A 17,724-nucleotide genomic window follows, 5' to 3' on the forward strand; every position below is an offset into this window, starting at 1 on the left:
AGACTACAGTAGATAATACCAGATAACAGTTTGCATCTGATTTGGTAAAACATATTTATTGTAAACACACAGTAAAAAGAAGTACCTACAGTGGGAGAAGTTAGGGTGTAAAATGTGTATCATTAGTGATAACGTGTCTTGTCTTCTATCACTTTTCTTCTAATGCTTGTAATAAAACAACACATTAAGAATGTTATTTCTCTGGTTTACACTCCTCACTGATATCACAAGGTTTCTTGTAGAGCCTCCATCCCTCAGTTCACCCAATACAAGAGCATTATATTTGGTATGATTGATCAGGGGATGGTAATCACCTTTCAAACTGAAATCCAATCGCATGCCTTGATTTTATTTGTGGTACAGCACACTGTACATATCTGCTCTGCTAGTGCATGTCCTATGATCTCCCTTTGAGAACATTCCAAACCCAAACAACAGAAGTTTATATTTTACATCTTTTCATTTTCTCCACTTTTATTTTGGCCGCTCTTGGTCCTGGAAGTAAAAGTTCCATTCATTGTTCCTATACTACAGTGTTAAGGGACCCATGGCTCGAGCACTTCTACGGCTTGTATCGGCATGAAACTCCTCCTGTTGCTACATCCTCAGTACAACAAATTAAGAACTGCTTTAAAAAAATATCAATTCTTTAATTAAAAAAAAGCAAAAAACAAACAAAGAAACACTGCTACCGGGGTGAGTGGAAGCTAAAGATGATGGTGTTGAGAACACCGCCTCACTTGTGGGTGAATTGGTGTGGTGGTGTGAATGACCAACGGCAGCTGAGGCTCCTGGGTATTTTAGTATATCGACCCGTCCACCAATCCAAAAGGATGGGACAAAAACACGATATCTGAGAAACAAAGTTGAAATAACTAAATGGTGGTCATCACATAGTGCCGTTACATCATCTGGAAGAGTCCTGTGTTTCTGTTTTAAGTAACGTTAAGGAGATTAGTTGAAGAACAAACTGAAATGGGAATAAAGAACGGGGAAAACCAGCAGCCCCTCCCAACTCTATGAGCAGAAGTTGTTTCATGAAGCGAATCAAACCTTTGCATGAAGGAGTAATGCCACGTTCTATAATAGGCAGACGGTCACACTTCACCAACAGCCAGACAGCTGAAGTCTCCTTATTTAACTTGCAAACATGGACGTGCGTTCATTGCAGTGTCTTGGTTTGCTGAACTAGCAACCAAACTAACATCCACAAAACATCAGTTTGCATGCTAGTTAGGTAATTAGCTAGCAACGTACCTCGTTAGCTAACGAAAGCTTAGGCCAGCTTTATTGAATGTAATTTCAGTCTGTTCAGATTGTAATATGGTTCCTATCACTCATTGCCACCGCTAACAATACACTTTCTTCCTATGACTTGTGAGCTTCAGTTTCCTGACAGTTTGTTTACTTTCTCTCTCTTTTTCCTGCCAGAGCTCAGACATTGAAATGATCCTCCAGAGGCGTTGCAGAAAAAGAGCATTTATCACATCTTTCATGAGACATTTTCCTTCTTCCTTGATTTTTGACAGCAAAATGGATGACTAGATGGGATTTCAGTGGGACTTTAACAGAGAACATTCTTAACACTAATCTGATCTGCCCGATGCAACCACAGTCCATTGTCCACACAAAGGCAGTCCAGGTTTAAATATTGAGCAAAATGACAGAACAATGAGAGTGAAAGAAGCAACACAGCAACAAGCCTAGTCGTTGAGACTCGGTTACAATCATTACACACTTTGAAAAACACCGACCGGAGGTTTTTGTGGTTTCATTTGCAATGCAAATAGTCTCCTTTGTCCTTCATCTTTTATAGCCTACTGTACAATCCTTTATTGACAAGACAACGTGCACTGCACACAGCCGTGGTTGTGTGTGTGTGTGTGCAGACTGTTTGCATGTTTACTGTTCACACTCCTGTTCTTGGCTGACAGAGACTCTGGCACCACTCTCACCCCTGTCAGAATGACGGAAAGAGAACAGGTAAAAGGGAAAAACGGGGCCGTTTGTTTACAGCACAGCACCGACACTCAGACAGAGAGGGCAGCAGGCAAACACACACACACACACCACAGACCCCCCCCCCCCCCTACAAAGGTCAGAGGGAACACAATGACACAGTGATCATAAACACAACCCGACCAGAACAAACCAAAGACACACACAGCAGTCTCTGAAATGACCACTCTTATCAAACCCACTGAGGGATGACCTTCCAAATGTCCGAATCTAAAATTGGAGCTGAAGCGGTTAAACCGAAAACTGCACCAAAGTGTGAGAGATTATGGGATCTATTTGTGTCTAAAGAGCACAGGCAGTGGTGTGTGTACATGTATGTGACCTGTTCACAAGCGAGCTGATGGACTTTTAAGCACTGCCTGTAAGAAGCCCGGCCTGAGTCTGAAGCCCAGGGATGAGCGAATCAATCCCATCATGCACAGGTCTCAGCTGTGGGATATTTGTAAAGGAGGGGAGGGAGAGCTGGGAGGCAAACAGGTACCGTGAGGTATTTTAAGGGGCTGAATGTGGGGTCTGGTGACAGGGGTTAGGGCTGAGATAGATCATGCTGTCAAATCCACGTCTTCACTGAGCTGAGATACAGTGGATAAGGAGAGGGAGTGATGGCGCTTAAAAACCTATCATTGTTCTGCAGGTGGCTCAGGACGGCGAGGCGCGCTGACAAACGTGTTCAGCTGGCCGTCAGGACGGCGAGACCACTGGGGTTTACTGGATAAGATAAGTTGCAGCCTTATTTTGCATCCTCTCACCTTTTCACCTGCCACTCTGCAGCTCTCCCTCGTTCTGTTCTCCCACTTAGCAATAGCCGTTCTCTCTCTCTCTCTCGCTATCTCTCTCTGCAGTCTGCTTCTGTGATGAATAGCGTTCGTACAGCTTGGTGACACCCGGAAGAGAAGGAAGCCATGAATCTTTAATGTGTCCTGTTCATAAATTACTGCCGCACCATCAACCCTGATCCACCCTTGATACATTCGCTTCTCTCTCTGTCTCTGTCTGTCAAATGATCATTAGGGCATCTGTGTGTGTTAAAAGTGTCGAGACAAGAAAAAAAAAAAGTCTCTTTAAGAAGATTGGAATATACTGGACGAGTCAAAAAGGAGGGAACATTTGTTTGCAGTGTTCCCATGCATACATACTGTATTACAGCATATTTATGGTTGTGTGTGTGTGTGTGTGTGTGTGTGTGTGTGTCCCTGCGTGTGTGAGGGAGAGAAAGATGGAGCCTTTGTCATTGTCACCTGAGCGAGCAGTTGCTGTGGCAGTAAAGTCACGTCCTTGTCCATTCTGCCATTTTCACTCTCAATGCTATATTGAGAAGTGTCATTACTCATTCCTGACAATGTGTTGGAGACCTGGTGAGAAATGGACAATATCAAGGCCAGCATCAGCCAGTGGTGACGGGGATGCACAGCGAAGTGGAGGAAACTCTCGGATATGTCATGCAATCCGTCGGTTAAGCCAACTTATGTTAGCGTCTGCGGTACGTATGTAAATAAAACAACACGGATTCACGCACTCGCCTGAAAACACGTCCCTCAATCTGGGCGTTGACAGCACGATGCGTCACACTTTGTTGAAGTTTAATCAACGGAGCATAAACACTCTTCATCTTAGTCGAGCAGAATGCAGCAAGACACTGATGACAAATGCTTATTTAAAATAGTCAATTAGCTGAATTAATTAACACTGCGCCAAAGTGATTATATGTGTGCGTGTGTGTGTACAATCGCACCTGCAGATAGTGGGGTCGAGTGTGCCCTGAAAATAATCCTGACGTAACTGTCTCAAAACAAGCTAATTATAAAAATGAAGCCATGCAAAACTGCCCCTATTATACGTACATTTAACCTAATTGCACAAACATTGAGCACAATAATGTTTAGTCCGACAAATTATCTTCATATTACATGGTTCAGATGTTAGAGCACATTAGAGTGCTGCATGCAATGCCATGTTCAAAGGCACTAAAGCAACCACTAAAGCCCATCTGTGTTTTTATGGGGAAATAAATCACTAATATTTCAGTTTGTGTGAATTGTTTGAATTTTGACCACCGATCCACCACGCTTTGGGTTTATCAGCTCATAGCGCTGTAGAGGGGCATGTCATCTGTATTTACAAAGCCACACTGATTCCAAAGTGTTCCACCCCACCGGTTAGCGCTTTCTTTTTCTTGGAACCCATTTCTAAAATAATGTCTTTGTTATCCTCTGCTGACCTGAAAAAGTCATCCATGTGACAATCATGTTTCCCTTTACTTCTGTCACAGTCAAGACTTTTCTCTCATCTGCAGCTGGTACAGCACACCAGAGGGGAGGCTTTTAACGAAATCTAAGAGACCCGAGCATCATTTTCATGATCTCATTCTAATTTTAGCTTCTCTACTTCACCTAATTTAAGGATTTATTCAAAGAAAATGTTAAGAACGCTACGTAGGGACGGCAGTCGCTCAATCCGTATGGACTCGGCTCGGGGAGAGTCGTCGGTCAAGCCCCCGTATGGAATGTGGACTGGCAGTTGGATATGTGCCATTTTGCCTTTTTGTGGCTGCAGAGGTGCCATTGAGCAAGGCACCAAACCCTCAAATTGCTCACTGTAAAGTGGCTGTTTACTGCTCAATTACCAGCATGGGTTAAATGCAGGGACTAAACTACATTGTGCTGTGCTGTGTACAATTCTGTATCACAATAAAAAAATATTTACAATTATCTTTACATTTAAAAATCCCTAATTTGTAAGACTTGTCTGAGCCAAACTGATTCTACCGACATATTTAACTTGTCTTTGCCGTCTTATTCATTGCCAAACACTTTTCATACGCTTCTTCAGTATTTCATCTGATGTGAGACAAAGCATTGGTACAATTAGCACAGCTTTTTTGGGGGAATTATGCACATCAATAATTGGAAGGTGAAGCTTTGATTGCTGCTCTTGTAGATGAACATGTCGTGAAGCCTTTTGTTTTCTTATCCAGTACTCGCTCCCACGCATACAAGCTATGTGTTAGTATATATATATATATATGTATATTAAACCATTTCAGCAAAAGATAGGGGAACCGAAGGCAGTAAACAGAATTAACAAACGAAAGCTACAGAGCAAGCTAAGGAGACACAGTGTGAGTGGGAAGGAGACAGAGAGAGGAAGATTATTCGTATTGTGTGGTACAATATGAGATGTTGTGCTGTGGTTGCAAGATGCCACATCTTAGTCATCCTCAGAAAGACTTACTGAACATGTAAAGCTTGGTTAGAGAAAATCTATTTGCCATTTCAGGATGAGGATTTTGCTGAGGATGCAATGTTGCATTTCATTCAGTGCGCGGAAATGCATGAAACATAACAAAAGCAAAATAAATAGGCTTTTGGACTCACATTATTTTGCGTCTTATCAGTTGTTGCATTTGAATGGCGTCTGTCAATGCCCCCCGAAGGTAAGAAAATGTTCTGCAGAACTGTTGTTCTGCACAGCACAACCAAAATAACAGAATAATACATGCAAACAAGTCCATACCCTGGACTTGAACAATTTGTTGAATTGGAATGCATTCTTCCATTAATTCACATATTGATCAGTTGCAAAAAAAAAAAAAAAAGGGGGGGGGGGGGGGGGGGGGGGGGCGGATAAATGAATCATTGAATTTGGAGTTTGGCTTGTAATAGGAATCATTCATCAGCTGCCTGCCTCTCTCCCTCTGGGCCTGTGTTACAGCAAGCTAACAGCTCGCGCTGAGGAATTAAAAACTGATTCTCTCCACCTTCGCTCGCAGCACTTATCAATTATCACCAGCCAATATTTGCTGCAACGATAACATTAGTTATGCCAATAAATCCACCATGGAATGTTTCCGCTCTGTGCCTCAGAGGAAACAAGGGGAGGTTTGGGAAAATACCAAATCTAACTTTGACAGGAGCGTGACAAAAAGATTTCATTACTGAAACACAATTTCCAAAAGAAACCTTTTTCCGTGGTCCAATAATTGAAAAACAGGGGTACCATGAGTACTATCTCAGATCGGAGATCGAAAGCTCAGCACCCCGGTGCATTCAGCAGAGCCATTCAACAAGTCAAAGCCCTGGCTCATTGAAACAAGCTTTTAAATATGCCATGAGTTAGTTACAGATTCTTTAGAAGCTGCTGCAGCTCTGAACTCCTCTTTGATGGGCCACTTGAGACGGTGCAGAGGCGGTGGATGGGGGAGCGTATGGGGGGGGGGGGGGGGTACAGGATATGGACAGAGAAAGGGACAATAGATTTTCTGATGATATGAGTCCCAGAGCTCGAGGAGCTTCAGCAGATTAATTGATAGTGAAATAATGAGAGCTTTGATCCATCCTGCCTCACCAGAGGACTCGTCTTCTCTCATGTAATACGTTGCCCGGCCCCTCAAACTATTTATTCATTTTTTTGAATCTTTGTTTCTCTTCCACCCTTTGCCTAATTCATGCACTTCTTGACTGTTTCTGCTCTGCAATTAACAGTTAATTAAATATACTTGGAAAGAGATGGGGACATTAAAGCATGTGTCCACAGGAAAGATAAAATACTTAATCAAGTTCCCCTGATACAGCTGGATCGCATCTTACTGCGGCAATTTAAGGAAAAACAAAATGATTTTAACCAAATAAATTCAACTCATAATGTTCTAACTTGAAGGTGTGTGTTGCCTCAGAGTAACATTTACCACTTCCTGAAGGACAATTCCTGTGTCATATTTCTGTAGTTTTTGCCATCTTTCCTTGGTAGTAATAGCATTGAATCTTGTTAACAATGTGTCTGATATCTAACCGCTTTCTTCTCTGCCAAACATTTAAGCGATGTCACTATGGTCCCAGATCTCAACAATCACTTTAGTCGATACAGAGTTATAGCCTGTAGGATTATTGGCCAAAGTTACAAAAATGAGACCCAAGTTGTAATAAACCAGAATTTCCCCTCAGAGAGTGATTGCATTTCTAACGGCATGAGTGTTGATAATTTATAGGAACTGTTTCTTCTAATTATGTTCAAGTATACACTGAAACAAGACCCAGAGTCTACAGCCACGCCAGCTGATCTGAGCAGTGCCTTCAGCTAAACACTTACATCAGCATGCAAACATGCTCGCAATGACAACTTGCTGATGCTAAGTGCTTTAGCATATTTGAATGCTATCATTTGCTAATTAGCACTAAAGCAAAGTACAACCGAGGATTCCGGGGATTGTCATCATATTGACTTCATGGTGGCGCTAAATAAAAAGTCAGAGGATTCCAGAAGATATTACCAGTCATCCTAACTGATGACTGTGTGCGTCCAATTTTATGGCATTGCTTCAAATAGTTGCTGAGACATTGACAACATCAACCTCATGGTACAGGTAGTCAGGGGCAACATCAAAGTCATCAGGATTCATCGAGCAAACATTTGACCACCGAATTCAAATGAGTCCATCCTTAAATATGTGTGTTAGGTGTAATGATATTACCTCCAGGCTTTCCTGAGACTTCACGTTCACGCGAATGGGAAAGATGTGAGGTCCCAGTAACCTTGACCTTTGACCACCAAAATCTAAATAGCACACATGCTTAACTTCATTCGGATATTTGTGGGAAAATTTCAAGACATTCCCACCGGGCGCTCCTCAGAGGCGAAAGTACGGACAACCCAAAACATACCGCTGTCGCCGGCCCAGAGGCATAACAAAACTGTAACTGCTCTTCCCCCACTAAAAATAAATGCAGTAAAAAAAATGAAGTGCCACGTGAAAGTGATCTACAAACAAGAAAGTCTCATGGAAAGCAAACACACGCAGGTGAAAGACTATACAGGCACATGTGTCACTGGAAACTTCACTTCCCATACATAACTTGCCAAAAGACTAATTCACTTATATCCCTAATGACTTGCCAAAGTAACACCCATGGACCAGCTAACCAAATAAACGATGGTGAGCGGCACAAACAAATGAGAGCAACGTCACGCTGAAAGGGATGGAGACATTCATTAAGCTCCGGGCTGGAGGAATTGTAGCAGCAGGACTCTTAGCACTGCGGCAGGAAGACGGATGATCTATGAGAGAATGAGGGGAATACCAACTGTACCTGCAGCCTCTGGAAACTTTTCCTAATCAAGTTAGTGTATTTGGACAAAAAAGAAGCGGGGGATTGAGGTATGCAGAGGATATGAATGAGGGACAATGTTGTTTATTTAGGTGCACAGAGTTTTACAAGGCAGTCAATATGCTGGCTCCAGAAACACATTTCTGTTGAGTACACAAACAAAAGGACACATTTGCAGAGAAACAAAGCGCCGTGTTGGGCTGCAGGCTTACTGGCCACATTTCAATATAATAGGAACTGGCCAGTCAAAGTGTAATTTTTCATGCACCAAACCCTGGTGCAAAAGCATTACAGCTGTTTATGTTGCCATTCAGGTATTCATTGAAGTTTAAGTGGTTCCCATGTATTCTTATATTCAAGCGTTGCCCCACACTGACTCAGAGCATGTGTAAAGCATGTGTGAATGCCACGGTGGACACGTTTACAAGACTTTCACTTTCACTGGGACGTTCCAAAGTGTTCAGAGCCTTTTGAAAGGATAAACAATTTTAAGTGTCAGTAATCTGGATCAATAATCTAGACTGTCTATCATCAAACATGAGCTTCATCAGCCTGCGGACGGATTTAGTGCTGGACTCAGTTGTTGCTGCCATCTGCAACAGCACGAGAAACACACACACACATCCCATGGTGATGGCGATGATATGCTCATAGGTTTGGCAGAGCTCAGCAGCAGCTGTTCTCCCGGCCTCCTCCAGCGGCTCTCACATGTTCCTCTTTAGTAAATCAAAACCTTTTCTTTTAACTTCTTCTGTGGTTCTCTTGGTGGATGTAACATCAATCACCGCCTCTGTGCTCTCCCACTATTCCATCATCTTTTACTGAGGCTGTAATGCCTCCACTTGTTTTCAAATTGAAGGCAATTTTTCTTTTATATGACACAGAGTATATCACCTTAATACCTGCATCACTTAAGTTATTTTTCGCTTTCTTCAAATGTCCATTTGGTTTTCAAGATTATGGATGTGGGAGTTTCCGAACTGCCTAATATGGCATTTCTGAGGTGGTGCAATTATGTTAATTGGTGATAATTAAGGTCGCATCAGCGTGCCTCACATTCATGAGTGTCAAGTTTTTCCCAATTTGCAATAACGATAATTAATGCATGAACGTCTTGTGAATCACACTCAGTGCCTGTGTTTACACCTCAAAGCAAGCTTCCCATGCTCAACTAATCATCTTGTCTCCTCATTAAAAGGAATAGTTTGACAGTTTGAGAAATAAACTCATTTGCTTTTTCTTTTTGAATTGATACCACGCTCATGCCTGTGCAGGAACATTTGAAGCTGTGCTGGGTCAGGACATGGAGATTGGACGTGGGGTTATACAACTGTGATGTATAGGCTTAAGGAGTCGGGTACATGGGCATTGCTTACGTTTTGCCACGACGCAGCGGTTTGAGGAACTAACTCTACGTGAATAACAGTAGGTTTTTGCACACATGATGAATAAATCAAAAACGCTGGGTGTTTAACATGTGGACTAACAACATACAGCTTAATAATTAGCCACCAGGTAACTGAAAGGAAATGAGCGCTAACTTAACACAAACTATTTCTTTTTCATCAACATGACCACATAACTGTCTCTATAACAGTTAGCTAAAAAGTCTGCTCACTTTTTGTCATCTATGCACACAGCATGTCATGTGTACCTGGATAAACTGGGCTGAGGTTGCTCTGGTGATAATTACTGGCACCTTAACGAGCCCGCAGCCAGCAGCCAGTTAGCTTAGCTTAGCTTAGCGCAGAGACTGAAAATACGAGAAAAGGCTAGTCTAGCTCTGTCCAAGGGTAACACAATTCACCAAGCAGCACTTCTACAGGTCACTAATTAACAATGTGTTCAAAACGTACAGAAACAAATGTGTACAAAAACAACACAATGCTGAATTGCTACAAGCCGGACTGCCAAACTCTTCCTTCGCTGTTTCCAGTAATATTCCCGAATTGTCTGTCACCGTGAGTTTGGCAGGCAGCCAGCGGAGCCTCCATGAAGATACTGCCCCTGGCTGAGAGGTATTCCAGCACATAACCCCAACAAGGTGTCAAGTTTACACTCTATAAGTATGTGCGAATTGAACAAATGAGAAATAACATGTTAATTAGCTTTTGAGCTGCTGGTAGATAGATTGTGTTAGCCTCCAGCCATTGTACTCACCTAACCTGCTGCTGAAGGCTGTAGCATCATATTTGCAGTAAAGGCACGAGAGTGCCATAAACATTGTCACCTAAATCCTGACAAGGAGGCAAATGAGTGTATTCCCCAAAATATCAAACTAATAAGCAGCTCGTAAATCTTCTCATTCACCCGGGGGAATTGTTATTTAATCACTGCTACGTTATGTTCAGTGATGCTACATTAAAGTAACCTTTTCAATCTTTAATTAAGTGTACCCTTTTCGATTTTGATGAAGTGTAAATAAAGAAACTGATGAAAAACAAACAACAACAACAAAAAAACACAGAAAACCACATGCACAAGAAATGTCTACTTACCCTGAGAGTGTGCGGCGACTGAACTGGCAGTCCAGTGACTTCCACCTGTGCCATGTCATCGGCGTGTGCACTGAGCCCGTGAATGAACAGGAATGGCCGGCTTTGCAGGACATCTCGCTGAGGCACCAGATTCAAATCTCCGTCCACGTAGAAGCTGGGGTCCGACACCTCGAACTTCACGTCCTCGTTCCCCGCACAGTCATCAAACTCGACTGGAAGAAACACACAGAAAGGGTGTTATGTCATGCCTTCACTCCGAACAAATTACAGACAACAGAAATGTCAAGGAAAAGTCTGCCAGATGAAACACAGCCACGGAGGTATACGCTTCACTGTAAAGAAGAAAGGTTGCCAAACGATCCACAAAAAAAAGCGAGTAATTCTCAGATAGAAACAGATGCCCTGAAGATAAACAGATACCCTGAGGAAAGAGGAGGAGGTTCTGAAATGTTCTGTCAGCATAGGCTACAATAAAAACCAGTGATCTTGATTCTCACAAGGCAGCTGCAATATTTATGACCCACTGCAAGCTACGCATCGTAGGCTTATTAATGCGTCGGACTTGCCTTTACAGGCCTGTCGCGTTTACTACGGAGAATGCACCCGCTCGCAAGACTGGATCAGGAGAAAGGATTTAAGGTTACAGGAGGAGAGAAGTGTCACCTTTGAGTTCGGTGCATGTGCACATGTGAGCTTGCTTTGTCTGACCGAGGGAGATACCGCCAAGGACTCTACCAGGCTTTATCCCTTCATATCACGCTCATCCTCTCTTTATCGCTCCCACACACTCCCGTCGTGTGTCGCGACATGATCCTCATGTCCTCCCCCACCCTCAGCCCTGACAATCCTCCCCTCCCTCATTCTTCAGCTCCTCTTTACCTCGGCGTCCCCGTGATGCATCCTGCTGTCTGTGGATGGTGGAGGGAGGGGCGCCAGAGGAAGTCTGTGTGCGTGGATGTGTACAAGTGTTGTTGATCAGGAGATCAGGTGCAACACGAACCACATGGTACTGTACAACTCTCAGTGTGAGTCTTTAAGTGCAGGGAAATGTCAATCATACAGTGGCTTATATAAGTCCCCATGGTTTCTTTTATCAATTCTGTTTGAGTACTTGCCCGCAATGACAAACAAGACATAGCAACAGGATATTCCATGTGACATGACAGCATTATTCATGCAGCCACATATTTATATGGACTGTCTGTTACCAAGTCTACAAAAAGTACTAGACCATCGTAACATAAGGACAAATCTAGATGGGGAAAGATTATGTTTCTCCACTCCACTGGGACGAGAACAGAACAGGATTGTCAAGACAATGCCCTACATGACTCATCAATTATGGATGCCATGCTTTCAGCTTAACATAACACAGGAAACTCCGCCGGTAGCTCATAACCAGCAGAAGGAAGATTCACATTGAGAGGCCATTATTCTGAGGAGGAAATGGATTCAGATTTGAGTCCATATTTATGAAGTTTCTCCGAGCAGCTTGTGGATCAGTGGTGCCTCTCTATAAATATAACACAGCTCCCATCACCGGTGCAAATGCGGTGCCCCTTCTCTGCGGAACCAGCTCATTATAAAGTTAAAACCAACAACCTGTAACTGCCTCGACTACCTTACAAATACAAATTATTATAATCATCGCCATACAAATCTAACAACAGCAATAAACACATTGAGTAAGCTTGTCTCCAATACAAAGAAAGGATCAGTAATGTTAGAGATATTTGCATTTGTAAAATGTCTCAATTGTATGATTTTTCTTTAACTTTTTAACATATTTTGGGGATTTTTAACATATTATTTTGGGCACTACTTTTTCTTTGGACTATATGTTGTTTAAAGTTAGAATACTCGGGTAATATGTTATATTTGTTGAAATTATATCCCGACCGGATTCAATAAGTCAAATGCTAAGACAGAAAAAGAGAAAAGCACCTGGTATCAGTCTCTGTTGCAGGACTATAATAAACCTGTCCAATCATTACATTCGGCCAACATGAAACTCTACCTGCGCTCTCATTGCTCGTCACCGGAGTCCTCCACAAGCTGCTTTACAGCTGTGAGTACTAACAACAGCCATGTTGGTTCATTATGATAATTTTGGGGTAGTGGCTTAGCAGGGAGGCCTGAAGAGATGGGCTGTCAGTGTTGACAACTTGGCAACTTTCTCGCGAGATGTAGCAACTTTTGTTAGTGCTGCTAGCTACTTTCATTTGAAAATAATTGGCAATATTGGGATGTTCTTTTGGTCTGACTTTTTTAATATCTGGCGTGCTCTTGCTTGTTTCTTAATTAAGATTACCAACCCCAGCTTCAAGATTTCCATGAGATCAAAGTCAAGTACTTTTTTCATTATGAACTAACTTTTTACATATTTCAACAATAGCCATTCAATGAAAAATGTATTGAGGTCAGCGCTGATAGTGATTGCTCATCTAAAAGTGCATCAACAAAACAAGACACGGCCTTTTTCTGTATAATTTTCATGGAACAAGCGGGAGCAGCCACACTGAGCTGTTAGAGGAAAAGATGCAGGAAACAGGCTGCACAACTCAAACCTTTCAACAAAGTAATCAACTTTGTTGTTCCCTGCTGTTGTGTGGTGTGCAGCATGACATCTGATTGCATGGTGGGGATAAACATCCACTACTGACTGATTTTTCTTTAGTTTTATGAAAACGTTGGTTTGGCTGGTGGTGTACACGGATACAACATTTGCTTTTTGGTCGTATTTCTGACAAAGTGATGTGATGTGATTAAAGAATTAAACTACACTGGTGTTTTTAAATCAACCAGTATACTGAAATCTAAAGGATTATGACTTGAAAATCACATTTTTATCAATGATTATTAAATACAATTCATATAATTTGAGTTTATAGGAGAATCAATCAGCTTCCAGCTTTTGTTGCAGGTTTTGGTTAATTTATATGCATGAAAGCATTTGCACGTGTGTTGTGTATGTGTGTATAAGGCAGTCTTGGTGTATGAGTTTCACTAATGCACAAACAAATTAATAATGTGGACATAACAAGAATCCATGATGAGTGCCACCATATGACAAACACTAGCTTCATACTGGGCATACTTAGTTTATTTGAAACAGTATCTCATATCTTCATTTCAGGAATGATGTGCTGACTAGGAAGCACAAACGCGCTGTAATTCAGCCATAATAACTGGTAGTTCCGAGTGCATACAGAGTAGCACACAGTAGGGGAAGGCAATGGAAACCGCTGCTGTAGCTGATACATAATATTTCACTGCCGAGAGTGTTCACGTTTCTCAATTAAAGCAGATGCTATTGTTGCTCGCAAGACTCTACCACCACCTACGTGCGTCCATTCTCTTCTCTTCTTATTCTTCCGCCCTCCCTATCGGTTTACCCTGCAGAAGCAACGGCTGGGTGTCTGACATGAACTCATCAATCTGTACATGTCTTCCATCTTCCATCACGCCAGCTCCAAGTGAAATGGGAAAAGTCCACGGTTGGGACTATCAAATCAATAGACTGAAGTCTATCAAAGGACTCATTTAGTACACTTAACCTTTGTGACTGTTTAGTCTGGCTTCTTTCTTTTTTTCTATCTATCTCACTGCAGATCATTTTAAATCTTCCCTCTGGACAGAATCGTTTTCTGCCATCTGGATGAGGTGAAGAACAGAATACCAGAGTGAAGAATAGAGGAGGGGAGGAAAAAAAAAAAGAAGGGTAAGTAAAAATGACAGGAAAGGCAATGGTACAATGGACACTGAGGGAGAGCTACAAAGTCAACAACCTACTCTCCAGGGAAACAAGGCTCCATCTCAATATTCAACTCTCACTTCTAAGCCAAAGCATGAAAGATGTGTTCATTTCCATTCCCATTACAAGCCTCAGATTTATTTCAATAACATGGGTGCGCTCTTTAGAGCCTGCAAATTGCGGCGCCAAACAGTGTCAGTGGCATTTCAAAGGCAGCCAGAGAGTGTTTGATGGTATTCTAATGTTGTCAGGTTTTGGGGGATTTCAGCGGAGAGCACGATGAGCTGGCAGCTTTGAAGTCAGGCGACGATGACAGAACGCAACTTACCCCGCTCACCACCAGCACCACCGCTCGCACCCACTTTCTTTCTTCGGAGAGCTGTCTCAGGGTTAAAATAACTGCGCACAACATGGATTAGGGTCGCCAAAATCCCTCGCTGATGACTCAAGAGGAGGAGGAGGAGGAGGAGGGTGTGTGTGTGTGGGGGTTCAACTTTTTCCTCAAGTTTGACATTCAAGCTCCTTTCAGGCCAAAAACCTCCCGCGGAGCCTGTGAATGGCAAATCATCCAGAAAGTCGGTCCACAAAGGCCCTTGGGTAATGAAGGCTTGATCGCTCCATCATCTCTCTTGGCCACAGAAACACCACTTTAAAAGTTCTCATTTAAGCTTTTAGCGAGAACAAAATATAGTCACCAGATTTTGTGGGGATTGTGTGACTGAGAATGACATTTTTTTGTCATTTTATTTGACAAATTACACAAAACTGTCAACCACTGAAGTGTTAGTTAGTTCGTTAATTGTATAACTTTCTATGTATACTCAAAATAATATATATATATATATATATACATTTTGCTCATCACCATGTCAGTTACCTTCTAAGAGATCAAACATGACAAGATGTCCAAGCAACACTGAAAACAAAACTTCTCCACAAAAAAACTGCAATCTAGATTTCCTCCCTCTCAATGATGAAGAGGCGACGTCTGACACGATCAGAGCGTATTTACATTGGCGCCACTTTGTCAACCACATAAATTGGATTCCTTCCCCTCCTCTGTCAGAAACTAAAGTTTTCCTTTGAGGTGTTTTGAAGACAATTTTCTGTCTTGTAACTAAATGTCAAGTCTCCATGATGGGAGAGATGGGAATCAGAGGAGTAATCTCAAAGGTGGCAGCGCGGGTGTGTTTGAGCTGATAGCTGCCGTGTCGAACCAGACGGAGTGTGCTCAGCCTCATAGAAAAGGCTCAGGAGAACACCGTTCTCAAATAATCACTTGGCATTAGAGAAGGAGCTGCCTTTGAAAATGTATTTATACCCCGAATTGCAGTTCCCTATCACAGAGTATTGTGTAAGACCCATTATTGGGATTCAGTGGTAACAATGCTGTGGCTTTTTAGCTGCAAAGATAACTGTTCGAAGGATTTTTGACAACCAGGGGGTCGTCACAGCACAATCTTTCATTTTGGGTTTAACAGATTTTTAAAACCCCCCCACCTCCACGGCCAATCCAACCAAACCCATCATGTCAGACGTGTGTGTGTGTGTTAGTGTGCGTGTTTTAGGGCCCTTGATCATGCTTTGATGAATGGCCCTGTCCAAAGCACTGGTGACTAAAGCTTATCAAAGTACAGTTACTTTCTGAACTGACACAGCATCACAGAGAGCTTATGAGGACTGTTATAGGTCAGGTGAGCATGCTAGCTATACCTGGATGAATATTTCCATCCTTTCAACATATCTAGTCTCCGGCCCAATCCCAACGTCCCCCCCTAAGGCCTTAAACCCTGAACCCTCGAGGACTTACTGATGTCACCTGGTACATGGTTGAGTGCGAGTGACTGTGAGGGCTTGAAATGGTGGAAATGGGACAGCACTTTGCTGCAACATATCACGTTACCATGACAACGTCCCAAAAATACGATGTACAACTGTGGATACTTTGTACTCCCTGATGTGAACGTCTGTCTTTCCTCACAAGACGAGAGGTAATTTCAAGATATATATTTACTCGTTTTTTGTCAAAACAGCTTCAATAACAAAATGAAATATTTGATGAATAAATAAATAAATATTCTCAGATTTCAGGTGTTCCATCTTTAATCCTTAATGTTTCAAAGCAGCCTCCAGGCGGCGGAAAGGACGAGACGAGGCTGTGAGCTCTTTTCTTGTTTCTGCCACTTTGGATTAAAACCAATAAACAAACTCGCAATATCGCCTCTCGAGGAACAATTGGTGTCATCAGACAGGATGGGCTGATGGCCAGTTGGTCAACACTGTAACCTTGTCACATTCTGTTGATAATGTTTGTTCACTTATTCAATGTTTTAAACTTAAATGGTGGCCACATGACCACCATGAATGTAATATTTAACTTCTGATGAGAACAGAAACGTTGTTTACTTACTTTGGAGACACAGTCCCTTATTATTGTTTGACATCCATTGTTTTTGTGTGTTGTTGTTCTCTGTCACAGTGTACAACTCATTTCATCTAACAGAAAACAGCTAGATAATTATAACACATTATGTGCCCCTTGAGTGTTCTTACAAATAACAGGGCTATAAAATGTCACTGTCAACTTATGCCCTCAAAAAAAGAAGTCTATTGTCAGTGGTTTATTTTTTTTTATTTCAAACTACAATGAAAACTGTCATAACAGTAGAGCAGTTACACTGTGCAGCGCTGACATTCTTGAAATTATTTACTCGAGGTTCAGAGATTGTGTTGAATCACCAGCTCAGAAATGTGCAAAAGCTGATTATGATAAGCTGGCACTTACAAAATAGATCAGTCACTTACAGCTTACCAGCGGAGTTGAAGTCATTCTACCAACTGTGCATAGTTGGAGCTATCTGGTACCACAGCAGTTCTCATTTGAATCAAAATCACCATATTTTGCCATGTACACGAAAAAGTTCTGTTTCGCATTGTTCTAAATACAGCAGCTGGTTTAGAACTGATCTGATGGGTTGGTTTGTTACACTGATCCGCGAGGCTCCTTGTTGTCACAGCCAACAACCAGAGGTGGTTCCTTCGACAGGCTACTGTTTTAGTCTGCTGTCCGTGTCTATGTGGGTCTCTTTCTGCTGCTGTGAAGCAGTGTAAGAGACACAGGAGAAATGCGAGAGTGAGCGAGAGAGAGCGGGGAGTAATTATGATGAAATAATAAAGGCCAGCAGGGTGCCCCGAGCTCGCTCACTCGAGGCGCAGCGTGATCCTCGACTTGTTATCGCCCTGAGTCCACCTTACCAGGCCAGGAATGCCATGACACTGCCGCCAGTCCCCCCCCCCCACACACACACACACACTTTCCACAAAATAATGAATCAATGCTAGTCTCATACTA

At 42.4% G+C, this 17,724-nt stretch overlaps 1 protein-coding gene across 1 annotated transcript in view; it reads right to left on the reverse strand.

The window, feature by feature from the left end:
* cdh13 (cadherin 13, H-cadherin (heart)) overlaps nucleotides 1-17,724 on the reverse strand; it is a 292,151-nt gene that overhangs the window by 178,770 nt on the left and 95,657 nt on the right. Inside the window, exon 3 of the mRNA XM_079163343.1 lies at nucleotides 10,619-10,830. Coding sequence (XP_079019469.1) covers nucleotides 10,619-10,830 — 212 coding nt within the window. The remainder of the gene's footprint in view (nucleotides 1-10,618; nucleotides 10,831-17,724) is intronic.

This window comes from Pholis gunnellus, assembly GCF_910591455.1.
Source record: "Pholis gunnellus genome assembly, chromosome: 7".
NCBI lineage: Eukaryota > Metazoa > Chordata > Actinopteri > Perciformes > Pholidae > Pholis > Pholis gunnellus.